We start from the raw sequence: 16733 nt of genomic DNA, 5'->3' as shown, positions 1-16733 counted from the left end.
ACACGTTTCAATCAACAGCACAACATGAGCAGTTCATAAATTTATATAATTTTGCAGTAGCTGGTTCAGATGAGAACAGCAGGCTTTGACACAATGTCCTGCAGCAGGGAGAAAGATAGAAGAACCATCGATCTGAAGCAGGAAAGAAGGAATGGAATTAAAAAAGACAAGATAAAGAAGATAGGTTATGTAGAGATGACTGTGCTTTCTTGATATTTGTCAGGTACTCTCACCACTTAGACTCACTTTAACAACACATAACTTTAGAAATAAGGGCCCCGAAAGGGCTCCTCCTGGAGGACTGGGATCCTATACCCAAAACTGTTTGCCTCTGCAGAACCATTTTTGAAGACAGTACTCCCTTAGTGATGGTGAATGTGTTGTGCTGTATAGTGGGTGAATGCGGCCTTGGCCTGACTCCTCCCCCCAGCCAATTCCCTAATCAGGATCCAGGCAATACGTGGCACCTGTTGACCTTTGTTCTCAAGCTCAACACAGCCAGGCTTTCTTTGCATGATCTGGATCGACAAAGCCTAAAACTGCAATCAGAGATAACAGGTATCACGACGGTGGTTATGAACTCGCTTTGTTAATCCAGGCTTTCGTCTTCAGAGTCTGTGCGCGTTCATATAAAAGGGACGCTTACTTAAGTCAAAATGATCAAGTTTTTATAATTATGAGCTGTGGAAAATATACAAAATACATTACGGCAAAAAACAACATTGTTGCTGCAAATAAAGCAGGAGAAGAAGAATGCCGTCAGGAAATTACTGATGGACTAAATGCGGTCTTAATGCTGCAGTTTATTCTAACATGAAAGCATAGCACAGCTGTGATATTTGCTGTGTTGCACCTGTGGTGAGCACTGCCAGCACCACTGAACACTCCTCAGTGCAGTCTGCTTCTCCGCTATTGGTCTCAGCTTAGTTGTCTAATTTTGGGTTCATTTATGTTAGACTGAGTTTTATATACTGTCATTTTTTTGTCTACTTTCCGGCCTCTGCCTGTTTAATTGCTTTGATTACTTTTATTTTTACAAATAAAACATTTAATTTAATTGTGAAAACATGTCTCTGTCTCCTCAGTAATGACTCTGTGTGCCCTACTATCCATTTTCCAAACAGTATACAAGGTTCTTTAAGTACTGCCTGTGGTGTTCCCTTATTGACACCACCTCACCATAAAAGGATTTGTCAAGAGTTCTTTATAAGACTCAGAGCTGAATTAAGAACCCTAAGAACCCTAAATACTTGAAGATTCCTTTTGTCAGTGGTTCTATGCATTAAAAAGGACAGTGCGTAGAACTCCCTAGTTGGGTTCTAGACTAAACCCTTTGAATATGCAAAGCTTCCTTGTAGAACCCACTGATGGCCTTTGAACCATTCTGGTTCAAGGCTTAATTCTGAGCATTTCCAGCAAAAATGAATTGTCTGGAAACTGAAAAGTTCGTTCCCAGCTGGGATCAAAAATAACAGATTTTTACTTGGGAATGAATTCTTGAGTTCTGACGAAAACAGTTACCTAAGCACCAAAATCTGATCAGTTCATTGACTTCCAGTGAATAATAGTGCCACATTTGAATTAGGGCTGCACGACATTGGAAAAAAAATGACATTGTGATTTTTTTTAACCCTGCGATATATATTGCGATATGAAAAAATACAGGATTTTTTTTTTCAGATCGTATCATGGTTTTGAGTCACGGATCTGATCATTTTTCGGATCAGCAAAAAAGAAAAAAGTGGTGGGCTTAGAGTTAAATTATTTTAAAAATGCATTTGTCTTTAATCTTTGTCTGTCTTTAATTATCACCATAGTTATGTAATGTAATAATAATGATAATAGTAATGATAATGATAATATATTAAAAACTTCAAACTTAAGCGTGCAGTGTGTGTCAGGTACCCTTGAAATTAGATGAGAACACGTTTAGTTTGTTTGCCTCCTACATCGCAGGACCTGCGATGTGACTATTGCGCACATGTACATTGGATGACGATGCTCAAACGATATATCGCGCAGCTCTAATTTGAATATGTTACTTCCAGGCATTCCTGATATATTGCATTCATGAGAATGGCATGGATGGACAACCCAAAGACACAATGCCTCAAGCAAAGGCAGAATAGGCTACATTAATGGAGGAAGACTTTGTCTGAGATTATAGCAAATTTATCTTTATAATAATGAAATCTATATTCCTCTGAGGCACTAAATCAAAACAACAAAAAATAATGTGTGACAGGATCTGCAGGATACAAGTGAAGAAGGAGCTGAAGCATAAATATGAGGCAACACTTGTTGACCTGCTGCTGTCAGAAATAGACTGTGCTGTGCGTGAGAGGGATCACTCACTCTGTGAAAACTTTGGAGGGTTGTCATTGACGTCAGTGAGGGTGATGTTGACGGTGGTGGATCCAGACAGTCCTCCGACCGAGCCCGCCATATCTTTGGCCTGGATCACCACAGCATAGTGGTCCCTGGTCTCACGGTCCATGTTGGACATCGCTGTACGGATGACACCTGAGGAGCAGATGAGGAGAGAAAAATGTATCAGCAATGGACCAAATGTAATGAAGCTATATGTGGAAAACACTTTTCGATTACAGTCAAAGGAGTTGTGAATGATTACTTGTCTGTGGACAGAGCATCAGTTTATTCAGTCTGTAACTGCAGTATGTGTTCAGGGTGACATACATTATTATGACTCATTTGGAATGATAATTAAACTGACCTTTGGTCATGATTAAACCATGGCGAGAGGTTTACTGCATCACATTATGAAAATACATAGTCAATTGGTTCAGCAGGTGCCCGAAAACATGTTCAAGTAACAAAGCCCTGACCGTGGTTGTTCAAACAAAGCTTCCCAAACCTAAAGGGTAACATTTTTTTTTATCTCTGTTAAGAGCTGCTTATGCACAGCACTGACCTGCATTCCAGTCTGGGAGCTGCCATGCAGCTAGCAAACTGACTCTGGCTAAACTGGGAGATACCAGTGACCACAGCCAGACTGGATCAAACACAGCCTCCAAGACCAACGGTGGCCAGTTTGACAGGGAATACAGTACTAAGGTGGTTTTCTTGCTGGGTTTGGCTCCTGGAACCCTAGGACTGACTCAGTTGCGGCTAAGCTAATGCCAGCTACTTTTAACAGCAGATAGAGGTTAGCCTGCTTTAGCAACAAGTAAATTAACACAAGCTATCTGTCTATCAGGTAATTGTATGATTCACCTTGGTCCTGTACTGTACTCAGTCATCAAACTATCCTACTAACATTTAATGATTTCTTTATGACAACTCCATTTTTTGAGGTCATGGGAATTGTTTATGACATTTTTGCTTGTTCACCTGCCAACAATTCCAAGTTGATCTGGGATTCATGGAAGGAAATTGTGCACTGTCAGGTGTACAAAGGGTTTTATAAATCAGAGGAATTTTTGGTGCACAAACATTTCTTCATTTGCATGTCCACAAACATGAATGAGGCCCCGGCGTATTACTAGTCACAAATGAATCGTGGTGTTTATACTTGTGACGGGAAGCTGCCATACAGTGAAATGTACGACTCTAGTTGAAATCAAAGAAAATATTCATTGCAAAATTATAATGGTGTCATGATTCTCTGTAGAGTGAACCAAAACACTATAACAACATCTTATATAATCTGATAATTAAATATGTGTTAATTTTGTCACATCATATCACAGAATTTTAACTGACACAAATGCTTAAATTGACAAAACCGGGGCCAAAATTCAGCTTATCTCTCTCAAATAAAGGATGGTTACTTTGTCAGTACCGAAACAATGATGCTGTAACTGAAATGTCAATAAACAGAGTTTACTAAAACACCTCTAATTTGCACCACTTGGCTCATAAATTGTTTTTATTCCCCCCAAATAAAGGATTAGGTGTTCTCTTTTGTCACAAACAAAATGGTCTTATCACAACTGAAACATCATGCAAATGGTTAGCTGCATATTTATGAAAAGTTGTAAACACATAAAAACTATTTTTTCTGGAACAACAACCAAAACAGTTTCCTTAATTGCAGAAAATGGGTGTTGCTTAAAATTACACACTGATTTTCAGACTTTTTAATTTACTTCAAAATGATAACACCTATTACCTCACCATGCAGCCATGAGACAGAGGGACAGAAATACTTCCTGATGTAAAGTATAATGGTGTGGTTGAAATCAGTCTCCGGACATGGGCTCAAATTTAAACTGTGTTGCTAGTGACATGAAATGAGGGACATTTTTTTAAGTGTAAAGATTCATGATCAACAAAGAAAACCCATTTTTAAAACATAAAAAAAAAATGTTTTAAAGACAACAATGGAAAAATTGGCAAAAATCTCCCAGACCTCTCAAATCAAAGTACCCTACAAATGATGATTTTAGAAATACTAAGCTAACTGTTATATCTAAGATTATTTTGACTCATAATAATTGATGGGAGGATCTCAGTAAATATCCATATTTGCTAAATTAAATTAGTTTTTGGTTGAAGGACAGTAGTTTGCATCAGTTTGGTACAGTAGAATGGCCCATATATTCTTCTTATCAATTTAAAACATGTTGATGTATGCACAGCTAAATTAATACACCAGTAAAATGGTGTAGAAAATGGTAATATGTCATAGTTTGCATAAAAATATAAAATCTGACTGATAAATTGGTGACAGAAGCAGTGATCCAATAGACACTGGAGCGTTATCCTGGAGGGAATAATCCTGCATTCACTGCTGCAGCATTTCAGGAAAATCTCAAAGGAAAAATGAATTGAGTCCGAGCATGAAGGGTGACGGCATGAATCACATCTGCGCAAGTGAGAGTGATTGGCTGTATAGAAAAAATATGATAATATGATTTGGCCACAGGGAATAGTAGCTCATGTTTATAGCTTATATTCCTCATCTGATGGCAAAACGCTCACACACACATATATACTGTACACATTATTTCTTTTTCATATCGCACACACAGACATACGATTACACCAACCTGTTCACTTGCACACTGATGTGAAATAATCAATCACATGGTATAGATTGCATGTTTGCCAGCCTCCTACTGAAACTGAGGATTTCTATATTCTCACTAGCTGAAAATCAAATTGATTTGATACCCATATATTTCCCACATTCTACTTTTTTCATACATTATTCATCGCTGTAGGAGCTGTCTGCTTCTTGAAATATGTTTTCCTGTCTGGAGGACATCATCAGCTCTCTATTACACTGAAAAAACTAGATATACATTTCTGACACAACATGCATTCCTGTTTGCTCATTCCAGTCTCCATCTTACTTGATATGCACTTTTATATTTCACTCATTCTTGAGAACTGGGACCAGACTGTATTTTGAGGGGGTATTGATTTTAACTTTTCAATCATGCTGGAAATTATATTTTAAAAGATCAAACTCTTGGCTATTAAACTTTGGAACAGGCCAGCCTCCTGGTGATTACATTTTTTATTAAATGTAGAGTCTTACAGAGTTGACAAAATGTTCAATTTTTCCATTTCAGTGTTGTCGTAGTGAGCAGCTATTATATTTTTTAAAATGTCTCAGAGTCTCTTAATGTTAATCAAAATACACATTTTAAACCATCATTCTTATTTATCTTTGATTTAGAAGGACTACAGAGTTTACATGTTATGGTTGAGACAGATCTGATAGAAATATTATTGAATGAATTTGTCTGAAAATAGAAAGTTTACCATTACTTGAGCAGTATTCCTGCCTTTTTTAAACCAAGAAGTGAAACAGAGGTCCCAAGGGTATAGCTGACCCTTTCCATGCCTGATTAAATCATGTTTTTTGTAAAAAAAAAAAAAAAAAAAATGATGCAGTTCTAAGAGTTTTATACCTGTTGTATGTTAACAGTAGATATTGTTAGGTTTAGATCATGAAAACTTGTAACACATTTTTAAATTTTTTAAAAAGTTGTGACTTCTTGTCTGGGACAAGGCTTCTGTATATATATATATATATATATATATATATATATATATATATATATATATAGGGATATGTTTTCACAAAAAAAATGGAATTAGAGTGTTGGTAATAATATTCTTTTAAGGTCTTCTCAGGAGTGGGTAATTAATAACAATGGTTTTAGTTCATTTATCATCATATACAGTACATTGACATGGGTAATATTAAAAGAATTAATTAATTAACTCTAATAGTGTAGCTTAATTCTTAGTGCAAAGTAATAGTGCTTATTGGTTTGTATAAATACTATTTAATGTGCAGTATGGCATTAGCTAGAAAAAAGCTCAAGTCATGAAACTGGGTGACTAAAACATGAATAAAAAAGAAATTTAATGTAATTTTAGAGTTGATCACAAAAAGTGACAGCCAATTTTGTTAACAAATAAACAAAGAAAATGGAATGCCAATTTTAATTTTTCCTCCCTAGTCTGGATTAACCAGCTGCTGCTCGTCACACCCCTCTGTGTCTCATACAGTCACACAAGGTAACCTTTAGTCTCTGAAAGACATCCATCAGGCTTTCAAATTATTTCAATACAAACCCATCCACATCAGCTGAAATGTCAAGGTTACCTTCACTTATGTCAAGTAAGGTATGCACAAAACCCAACCAAGTACTTTCTGTGTCTAACCCTAACCAAACTGCAGTCGTCACTGTGTGTCAGTGTGAGATGTTGAGGGGCAGTGACAAAGCAGAAATGGTATTTGAATACCTTGGATGAGAACAGGTTTGATGAGAATGTATAGAATGCAGGTCCCCTATTAGCTCAATTTTTTTTATTGTTCACAGTTTTGGGATGGACTTGTGCAAGTTTGGAGTATCCTATATCTGAAAACTTGCAAAAATAATGTGTTTACTCCAACAAAAATATTCTTCATCAACTGAGGAGCACGCTAGAGCATGACATTAATAATTCATAAATTAACCTCTAGCTATCATTTAGACTGGTACACATAGGATATCTGCTGCTCTCACATCACAACACATAAAACTTACTGTTTCTAACTCACAATGACATCAAATTTTTAAATTTTGTTCTTTCTCTGATGTCAAATTGTTACAAAGCTGCAGTGTAATTTTCTAATTTTCAGGGCTTGTAACACGAACATGTGTGACTTGATCTGACTGCAGGCCTCTGGATCACAAGGCTGTGGTGAAGTGAGAACTTCACTTAACTTAAAAGTACCTTTTCAACAATGTAAAAATACTGCTTTATGTATTAAAGTCCTTTAAAAGAAGAACAAATGCAGTGATCCACTGGAGGATACTGTGTCAGTGTCTCATTTTGCCTTGCCTAGAAGAAATGTAGTAAGTAAGAGACCTCTAAAGTGTCCTTCTGGCAGACAAAATGTGGTAAAGTGCCCTCTAAAGTGCCCTTCTAGTGGACAAAATGTTGTGAAGTGCCACCTAAAGTGTTCTTGCAGTGGACAAAACATGATAATGTACTATCTAAAGTGTCATTTCAGAGGACAAGATGTGGTAAAGCACCCTAGGGCATACTTCTACCGGAGAAAACATGGTAAAGTGCCGTATAAAGTGGCCTTACAGAGGAAAAAATGTGCTGATGTGCCTTCTAGGTTGCCCTTTTAGCATAAAAAATGTGATGAAGTGCCATCTAAAGTGCCCTTCCAGAGGATAGAACATGATAAGATGCCCTCCAAGGTTTCCTTGGAGAAAACACAACATTGTACCATATAGGCTGCCTTTCATTCTAGGAAATTATTTGGCCTCTATGTGCCTTTAAATAGTTAAATAGTTCCCTGTGTGTTTTTTTCTTTACTTGAGGTAGTAGAGTTGCAGTAGTTGATCAATACAGTAAAACAATTTTAATCTAAACCAGGAACTGAAACGTTTTCACTTTAAATGTAAAAGGTTTTTCACTGCACTGATGCCTCACCTTGTACAGGTGTTTGTTTTTTTCACCCCTACCCCTCAGTCCACCAGTGGCACCTCATCTCACTCCCCTTTAAAGAATGTAGGAGAACCTACGGTGGCTGTGAAACAACAATTCTTATTTTCAGGAGTCATGAATACCATATTTCTGCCATATTCTCCCAATAAACCCCTTTAAATCTTACACACTGGACCATTTATGAGGTATTTTAACTCAAACCTAAATGTAGGTAGTTTTGATGCCTAAACCTAACCAAACTGTGTCACCCGTAATGTTTCTCACTGAGCTTTATTATAAGTCTAACCACCATTATTGCTAACTTGACTGCAAAATGAGAATGCATGTACTTTTCATGCCCTGGCGAGGCAAAATGTGACACTGTCATGGTGGACTCTGGGTCCATTGCAGCTGGGTTGCATCAGCTTATAAGTTTCAGCAGTAAAAGTTGTAGTTGTGCAGTAGAATGTCCATGTCATTGACATATTATTAGATGACATTATTAGAGTATACTGACACACTGATGTGTAAGAAGCAGCATTTTACTGTCAGTGGAGCTGGTGGAGGTGGAGCTAGTTTATCTACTTTGGATATTGTAAAGCAGTTGGGTGAGAAAACTAAAACTATTTCAGGCTTCTCGCTCCTTCTCTTGTATTCTCTCCAGTCAGAGGCCTGCACAGAATGTGTTCCAGTCACCTGTGTGTGCAGCCTCAGGTGTTGTCCTGTGGACCCCGGCCTGATCCTCAGAGTCTGGTGTGCAGCTGGTGAGCTCTGAAGCAGATGCACCATTTGTCACTGATGCCCTTGTTGACATCCACCAGAGTCTTGTGGCTGATGTTACTCTTCTTCCTTACAAGGTTAAGTGCTTAAAGGATCAAACTGCTTTATTATAAGATGGACCTTGTGGTAAAAAAATTAGAAAGGAATGTGAGGGACTGTCACACTACAGCTTAAAGTCTTTTCCCGAACCCAATTGGATCCAAATTTAGTCATTGCCAATTCCAATTCCCTGCACATATTGTCCCTGTCACTGAAAATTCCTACTGTTTTTTACATAGAGGGAAAGTTGTTAAGAAAAATGCTGGGCTATAATCGGGTTCGGGCTAAATGTGCTAATGAGGTTCGGTTCGTGTCGGTTTCGGACAGAATCTTCTTGGCATCAGGTCTCAATGGGTTCAACTTTTCAGACATGATTCCAGCACTACTTCACACATTCACCTGAACCTACTCACACATACATTTTGTGTGAGCAGGCTCAGTCTGTCTGGTAGATCAGCTGAAGACCATGGGCATGATCCATCTTTTTAATAAGCATGGATGAGATCTAGTGCTGGCCGGTAGTCATGGACACTGTGGCTACCCCTCCTGTCTGCTGTGATTTCTTCAAGGCTTAGGTGTCATATAAAGCTGAGCTGAGTGTAAGAACAATTTAAGATTCCTACAGACTACATCTGCTAAAATCTTTTCTGATATTAGATTTGTGTTGTTAAAATAAACTGATATTACAGTAAGGACATCTGAGGCTGATTTAATAATTTTCCATAGTTCATCAAAGTGAAGACTGGCCAAAAGTTTTTCTTCATCAAGTTAGTGTAGAATCGCAACAGAACCAGACACAGGGTTAAGTACAAAAAACTTTTGTCTTATCCTGCATGACGCTTGACGAGATTGTGAAATTTTGAAGATAAGTTAACTAGTTAGATTATGTGTGATACCCTGTGCTGTGATTGGCTACTACTACTGTGCTCTGATTTGGCTGTGAGAACGAGTGTATACTGGCACTTGAGAGAAGTTAAGGAAGGTGGCTGTGGAAGCTGAATAAACCAAAAACAGGATACTCATGCAGGAGACTGGTCTTTGTGTCTTGTGTGACGCTAAATGTCACTTTTAAAGTTTTTTAGATGTAGTTTTCAGTTTGGTTAGGTTTCAGCGCAAGGCCTGTAGGTAGGTTTAGGCAAGAAAACTTCTTGGGTAAGTTCACAAAAAAGTTACAGTTTACTATTCAAATAGCTCCTTTCACAACATTAGAAAGGTTTTCTGGCAGTCACTCAAACACATAATTGAGGGAACAAGAACTAGCCAATCACAGCTCAGTAATAGTTGCCAATCACATTACAGTTGGGTGAAATTAGGCGGAACAGCCTTGGAGACAAAAATAATGCTTAGCTAACAGCTGTTGTAGATTAGCTACCTAGTTAGCTTGCAATTCAAAGTTCAAAACTTCAAACTTTGTGTGGTAAAAAAATTGGTTTTATCTTCAACATTGACAAGACTAGCACATAAGCAAAAGATGCAGGAGGGGAGAAAGTTGACCAAGGTTCTGCAGAAAGGGGTGGGACTTAGGAAGGGGAAATTAGCCACAATCAGTGCATTCACAATTTAAATCTAAAAGCATAAAAAGTCTCAAGTTGCATGTATTCATATGTTTCAGGTTTTTATTGTCATCTTTCACTGTTGATCTGCAAGTCAGTAACAGCCTCAATGATGGAGTCCAACAGTTCAAAGACTCAAAAGAAGAATTTGAAGGTCAAGAAAAACACATAGAGAGACTTTCACCTGCTTTCACCTTTGGTATGAATGTGTGGCCTGATGGGGAATGGACAGTTGGGGGTTTGTTTGTTTTGAAAAAATATAAAAATAATGTGAGACCAGCGAAAGAGAACCCTGTGTTTGTGACTGTGCTGCAAAATAGGAAGGAACTACAAAAGAGCTCTGTCCATCAAAATCTAAATGTGAGCCTCATTCTGCTCTCCCTGATGTCTCGGCCATGATTAAGGATGAAAGAAGAAGCTTAAACGAAGCCTTACTCTCACAAATTGAAAAAATAAGTGCAAATATAAGTACTTCAGCCCTTCCGTTGCTTGTCAGTACCCTCTTGACCAAAAGTTCCAAAACAGTTGATAAAGACAAATCACCCAGGCCAGATTGAAAAACAAGCCTCAGCTACTTGAATGTTACTCTGTGAGAATTTTAGTGCTGCTGCAGCGGGTCTCCAAAGACCAAAAGTGTCTGAAACATTTATCAATCTTTTTCAGGCTGTTTGGGAGTCTAAAGCAGGCATTAACATAGAACAATGTGATCCAGTACCAGTACAAACTCTACTAACACCTACTGCTTCGAAGCTCAAATTCTGTTATCTGTTATTCTGTTATCGCACTGCTGTTTGCCAGGTTGTAAGTCATAAACATAGGTAACCTGACAAATTGTTATTATTCCATCACCTCCTGATCGATCAGCAACTGAAGAGACAATGGTGGGTGAAATTCCGGAGAGACATCAGGCCATATTTCAAGGTAAAACAACATATCAACACCCATCTTTGATACATTTCTACTACCTACTGCAATGTAGGTCTTTACAACTTCCCATTAGAGAAGAAGACGTTGCAATGATGGTGGAATGTCTGATGAAAGAGATAATTCCACAGAGAATCAATAGCGATAGGGGGACCCTTTCACTTCTAAAATCATCCAGCAACTGTGCAGATAGATCAGGAGTTGGATAATCACCATCATCCCCAGAATGACACAATTAGAAGTACACCAAACAGAATGACAGGGCTAAGTCCACATGAAGTGTTAATGGGAAAACATAAGGGTACAAGCCCACTGTTAGCTTTGAGAAAACACATTTTCAAAAAGTTACATTCACATGTTTCTGCTGTCCATGAACCTGACTGGCATCTTGGAGATCCAGCAGTGATTTTGGGCTTGTCTGATTGGTTTAGAAGGCTGAGACTCACTCACAACCCCAGGCAACTCCTAATCATTCATTCTTTTGTCTGCAGCATTTTCTCTTTCCACCTACTATAACTCTCATGTCATTTTAGATCCAGTGACCTCTTCCTTCCTTGCAGGAACCCATTTCCAGCCTTACCCATCACCTGCTTCTCCCAACCCACCTGTTCACCTGCTCCCACTCATTCCCTGCCATGTTGTCGAATGTGCTCATGCCAGAGCATTCGTACCTTTTGTTTTTTTTTACTGCCTGACTGCCTCTCTGTCTGAGCCCTTTTCAGATAATTTGTAAAGCGTTATCGTTGGCACCTGGACTTGCTTGGGTTCAGGCAAGTGTCTCCTATCCAAGAGGCATCAGAGGCCTCTTGAGTGGTGAGATGAGAGGTGAAACATCTTCAAGAATCTGTGTTATTAGACTCACTGAGTGTCAAGAACCTAAGAAAGTCCAGTTGCCTATCATAACCCTTAGCAAATACCATGACCTGGATGACTGAGAATCTTCACAGACCTTTTCAGATAAGATTGCCTGTTTTCATCTACCAACCAGGTTTTGAATTTCCTGTTTTTGACCATGACTGAATGAGAACTTTTACCTAACCTGCTTGTCTCTGAGTCATGAATCTGGGCTCAAATCTGATTATCCACTGAGCCTTTACACTGAGAACAGTGAGAAAGGATCATATCTCTGTCCTGCTACCATGCTGTTGGATGACCAGGGCTTACAGGATGCAAATCTTCCAAACTAAACAACAAAACACATCCTTTGTCATTGCCTTCCAAGACAACAGCATACTGAATGAGCTGCTTCTAAGGTTAAGTCTTAACTTTAGACAACTTTAAGCACTTGTTACGGGTAGGTAAACGTTGTGGTCATGGTCAAACAAAGCCAACACTGACAGCTGGAAAGAACATGAACTATGAACAGCCATAGGACTTTTTTGGCACTATAATATCACACTCTATAAGCCTTTGTTCCTCACAGACAACAGTTTTAATTCTCAAGGCAAATACAGGTCCTTATCCGTTAAACAGATGCATAGGTTGATAAGGCATTTCAGCAAAGAGTCACTTTCCACCACTTTTGGCTTAAATATCTCAACAACTATCACATTGACTGCCATACATTTTGTACAGACATTAGTGATCCCCAGAGAACAAAGCCTACCAAGTTTGGTGATCTGCTTACTTTGCCTTTTAGTGCCACCATGAGGTGATATTTCTGGTTTTGAGGGAAATGCCTCAACAGTTACTGGATCGATTGTCATGAAATTTTAGTCTGAAAACCAGAATCTGCTGAGCTCATGTTTTCATTTGCTCTGGCAGATATGTCTGCTCCCTTTTATTCTTACAGAATTCCACCAGTCTTGGAACCAGTTGGACAATCACAACGCTTTATTTAATAACGGGTGGGTTCTATTCGATGACTGACAGAGAAGCATCACTGGTCCAGATTTAAAAAGTCATGTCACGTTTTCTTGCTGTGATTGATTGTAGGTCTATTCGGTATGTCCTTTCAGTGCAACACTTCAGGCTTAGGGAAATCAGATGAAAGTGTCAAACTAGACAATGCTGATCAAATATAGATCAAGATTCAAGATTCTACACGGCCTATTTCTCATTTTCAGAATCATATCTTAGTGCATCATTTAGGTGCCAACTGAGAAAGACCAAAGAACACCCCTACATCACACATTTCATTACTCTGATGTTGTAGGTCTATCTAATTGCATCCAGAGGCATAATGTTCCTCAGAAATCAAAAATGAACTGAGAGGTTCCATGCCAGGCTAATGAAATCTGGTACAAACATTCATGCCCCCCTCAGGATGACCAGTAATAACTTTCCTGCTACTTTTCTCTTAGTTTTCATGATGTGTCATTATCAGCTCAAATTTAATTTGTTTACTAAATTAAATAAATAAAATTAAATTAAATTTAATTTATGACCAAATACCATCATAATGACATTCCCATCAGTCTCAGTTGTACTCTGTCTCTTGTACTAATGAGTGAATATTAGCATGCTAACATGCTAAACCATACCTGGTAAACATCAATATGCTAACATACTGATGTTAGCATTTAGCTCAATGCACCATTTAGCTCTAAGCAGAGCCTCACAGAGCTGCTAGCATAGCTGTGGATTCATTATCACAGGCATATGTGCTTTTTTAGACCTACTTTTATACCTTATTTTGAGGAAGATGTAATCATCTAGAGACCAGTAAAAAGACTGTTTTGTCTCACTGGATTTCATTTTATGTACAGTTCTACTTGCACTACAGTAGTGGTGTAACAACTAAATTTATTGTCAACACCATACAGCTCATAAATGTGCATTTTCTGTTATGTTTTACTGTTAGTTGAGTGTAACTGTAATGCTTTATGAGTGTTCCTCTTTAGGTCACTCGAAAATAACATAAAAAGACCAACTGAGCTGGAGAGACTGTGCGCTGTGTTGTGCGAGCCAGTGGATGATCTCATTACTGGAGTGTGCCAGAGTGTGTTCTGATAACACACTCGCAGTCCACTTGTCTCCTGATGTAAATTTACTGGAAATACAAGTCACACAAATACGCACAATAATATCAAAGAGTATTGTTTATGTCTGGGATGATTTAATTTTTGCAGTGGGTGATGTAATGGTTTTGTTATTATGTGGAACAATCAGCAGTTACTGACCCATTCTTGAGGATTAGGACAAATCATGTCCTACCCCCCCCCCCCCCCCCCCCCCCCCCCCAAAAAAAAAACCTGAAAAAAACCCCCACAAATTTGTTCTTTAAAGATTTATATATACAAAATATATGTTAGATATCTTTTCCCTTAACTTGCTCTGTGCCAAAAATCAGCCTTGTACCAGATGAAAATTCACAACTTCAAACAATTTAAAAATGTGTTAGAAGCTTTTAGAATCTAAACTAATCAGACATTAAAAAGGTCAACAATAACATGTCAACTCTGTAGGCCTTCTAAATCAAAGCTAAATAAGAATTATGGTTTAAAAATGTGTATTTTGATTAACATTAAGAGAACTCTGAGACACTTTAAAAATAAAATGGCTGCTCACTGTGACTATGTTGTGAAATGAAAAAATGTAACATTTTGTCAACTCTGACATAAAAAATTAAATCACTAGAAGGCTGGATCGTGACAAGGTTTAATAGCCAAGAGATTGATTTTTTTACAATATATTTTCAAGCATAATTGAAGAGTAAAAATTAAAACCTCCTCAAAATAAATGTTTGTCCCCATTCTCATGAAAACACAAACTTCAGATAAGTGCAGTTTTGGCCAAAGAGCCTGAAGGAGTGAAGAAGACTGGTCAAAAAATGACCTCGCTTTGCAAAATGTCCATACACACAAGGTCTGAACCCAAACTGGTTCTAACAAGGACAGAATCACCACAACACACACACACACACAGACACACACACACACACACACACACACACACACACACACACACACACACCTCTCCCACATGAGATGCAGACAGTGTTTAGCCTGGAGGCTCTGCTCCACTGCATTACTCGCTTCAGAGGCTAACAAAGCAGAGAGCCATCTGGCCTTATCAGCCCCTTTAGACTGAGCAGAGAGACACGGCGCAGGCTGGACAGGACAGGCAGCACACATTATGCACCTGTATCACAGAGAGTGACCGGAGGAGAGACACATACAGACTGACAGAGAGAGAGAGAGAGAGAAAGAGGGGGGAGGAGGGGCGGCCAAGATAGAGGACAAAAGGAAGCAGAGAGAGTTTGAAAATGAGTGGAGGGGACTGGCGTGAGAGAGGAGGGGGGAAAAAAAGCTGGAGGGAGTGAAGGAATTCTGTGTCAGAGGGACGGAGGCTGAGATTAACTGTCCTGAGCTGGGGACAAAATCGACACAATTTCAGACCACTGGAAGTACTTTCACTGGGTTTATTTTGAAGGCCAAAGCCAATATTTCTGTGCCACTATTGAATTTGATTGGAAGGGACACATTGAGACGTGTCCTCCCAGACCGCAGTATAATCCCAGCTTCAGTCCTTTTGACAGAATGACACAAAACTGGCCTCCACCAGCAGAAAAAGCGAAAGACCTCGAGCTGTGCACATTTTCGTTCTGAAATGAGAGCAGACCCAAATAATCTGAGGATTGGAGTCAGGGAAAATATATTTGATTGTGAATTTTCCACAGTAAAGGGTGCTTGACATTATAAATGCAGCTTTCTTCGGCGTGCCCTCGTCTCATTTTTCAGTGTAATCCCTCACACACAGACACAGGAGAGTGAGGAAGAGAGGGCAGATAAGAAGAGGATATTTTTCTCTCCTTTAGCTCGGAGAGACAGACAGAGATCAGAAAGCGAGGGGAGGGGAGCTAAGCATACACATGAGGGCTCAACAGAGGTTTTTATGCATTCAAGCTCTCAGCAATAGTCTGGTTAGTTATAACCAGCATTTAATTTGAGCTAGATGACATTAATCTTTAGGCATTATTTAACTGATTTAAATTGTTTGCTGTTTAAAAAGACTACCACTGCAGCTACTGCAGCTAATGTAAGAAAAATAAAATGCATTTTCACATATCACGTGTGCAGGTTAAGAAAGTACTCAAAGCACAGAGGGCAGGGTAAAAAAAATATTTATATATTATTGTAGTACAACAGTTGGTCCTGACCAAGTGATTTGATTGGACAAGAAGTATACCATGAGTGCTGATATTGACCACTGCTTCCCAACCTGGGCCAGAAATCACAGGGGGTCCCAAAGACTTTGTCTGTCCTGAGGTCCTCAAAATCTGATTTGCACAGGTCAACTAAAATCAAAAACATTTCAGGGTTTGCACAACTCTCCCTGAGTCAAACTAAAGCACTTTCCAGGCTTTTCCAGCAAGTGATTACTTCACCTCCTCATTTCATGAAATCAGAAGTTACTGTGCTATTATCAACTAAAATTATGTTTTGTGATGGAATCCTACAGATGGGTGACAAATTAAAGGAAAACACAATAGTTTCATGTCAAAATGTGTGTGAGCACACTTGGCTGCACTGTTTGTACATTTTCCTTAACAGCTGAAAATGGTAACAACTTATCTAAACTCTTATTTAA

At 38.7% G+C, this 16733-nt stretch overlaps 1 protein-coding gene across 1 annotated transcript in view; it reads right to left on the bottom strand.

The window, feature by feature from the left end:
• Nucleotides 1-16733, bottom strand: part of LOC146318425 (cadherin-18-like) — a 72779-nt gene that overhangs the window by 26131 nt on the left and 29915 nt on the right. Inside the window, exon 3 of the mRNA XM_084732544.1 lies at nt 2356-2523. Within this exon, the coding sequence (XP_084588670.1) occupies nt 2356-2523 (168 nt within the window). The remainder of the gene's footprint in view (nt 1-2355; nt 2524-16733) is intronic.

The sequence above is a fragment of the Lutjanus erythropterus genome, chromosome 12 (assembly GCF_056507025.1).
Source record: "Lutjanus erythropterus isolate fLutEry1 chromosome 12, fLutEry1.hap2, whole genome shotgun sequence".
NCBI lineage: Eukaryota > Metazoa > Chordata > Actinopteri > Lutjaniformes > Lutjanidae > Lutjanus > Lutjanus erythropterus.
This window is presented reverse-complemented; position numbering and strand designations above follow the sequence as displayed.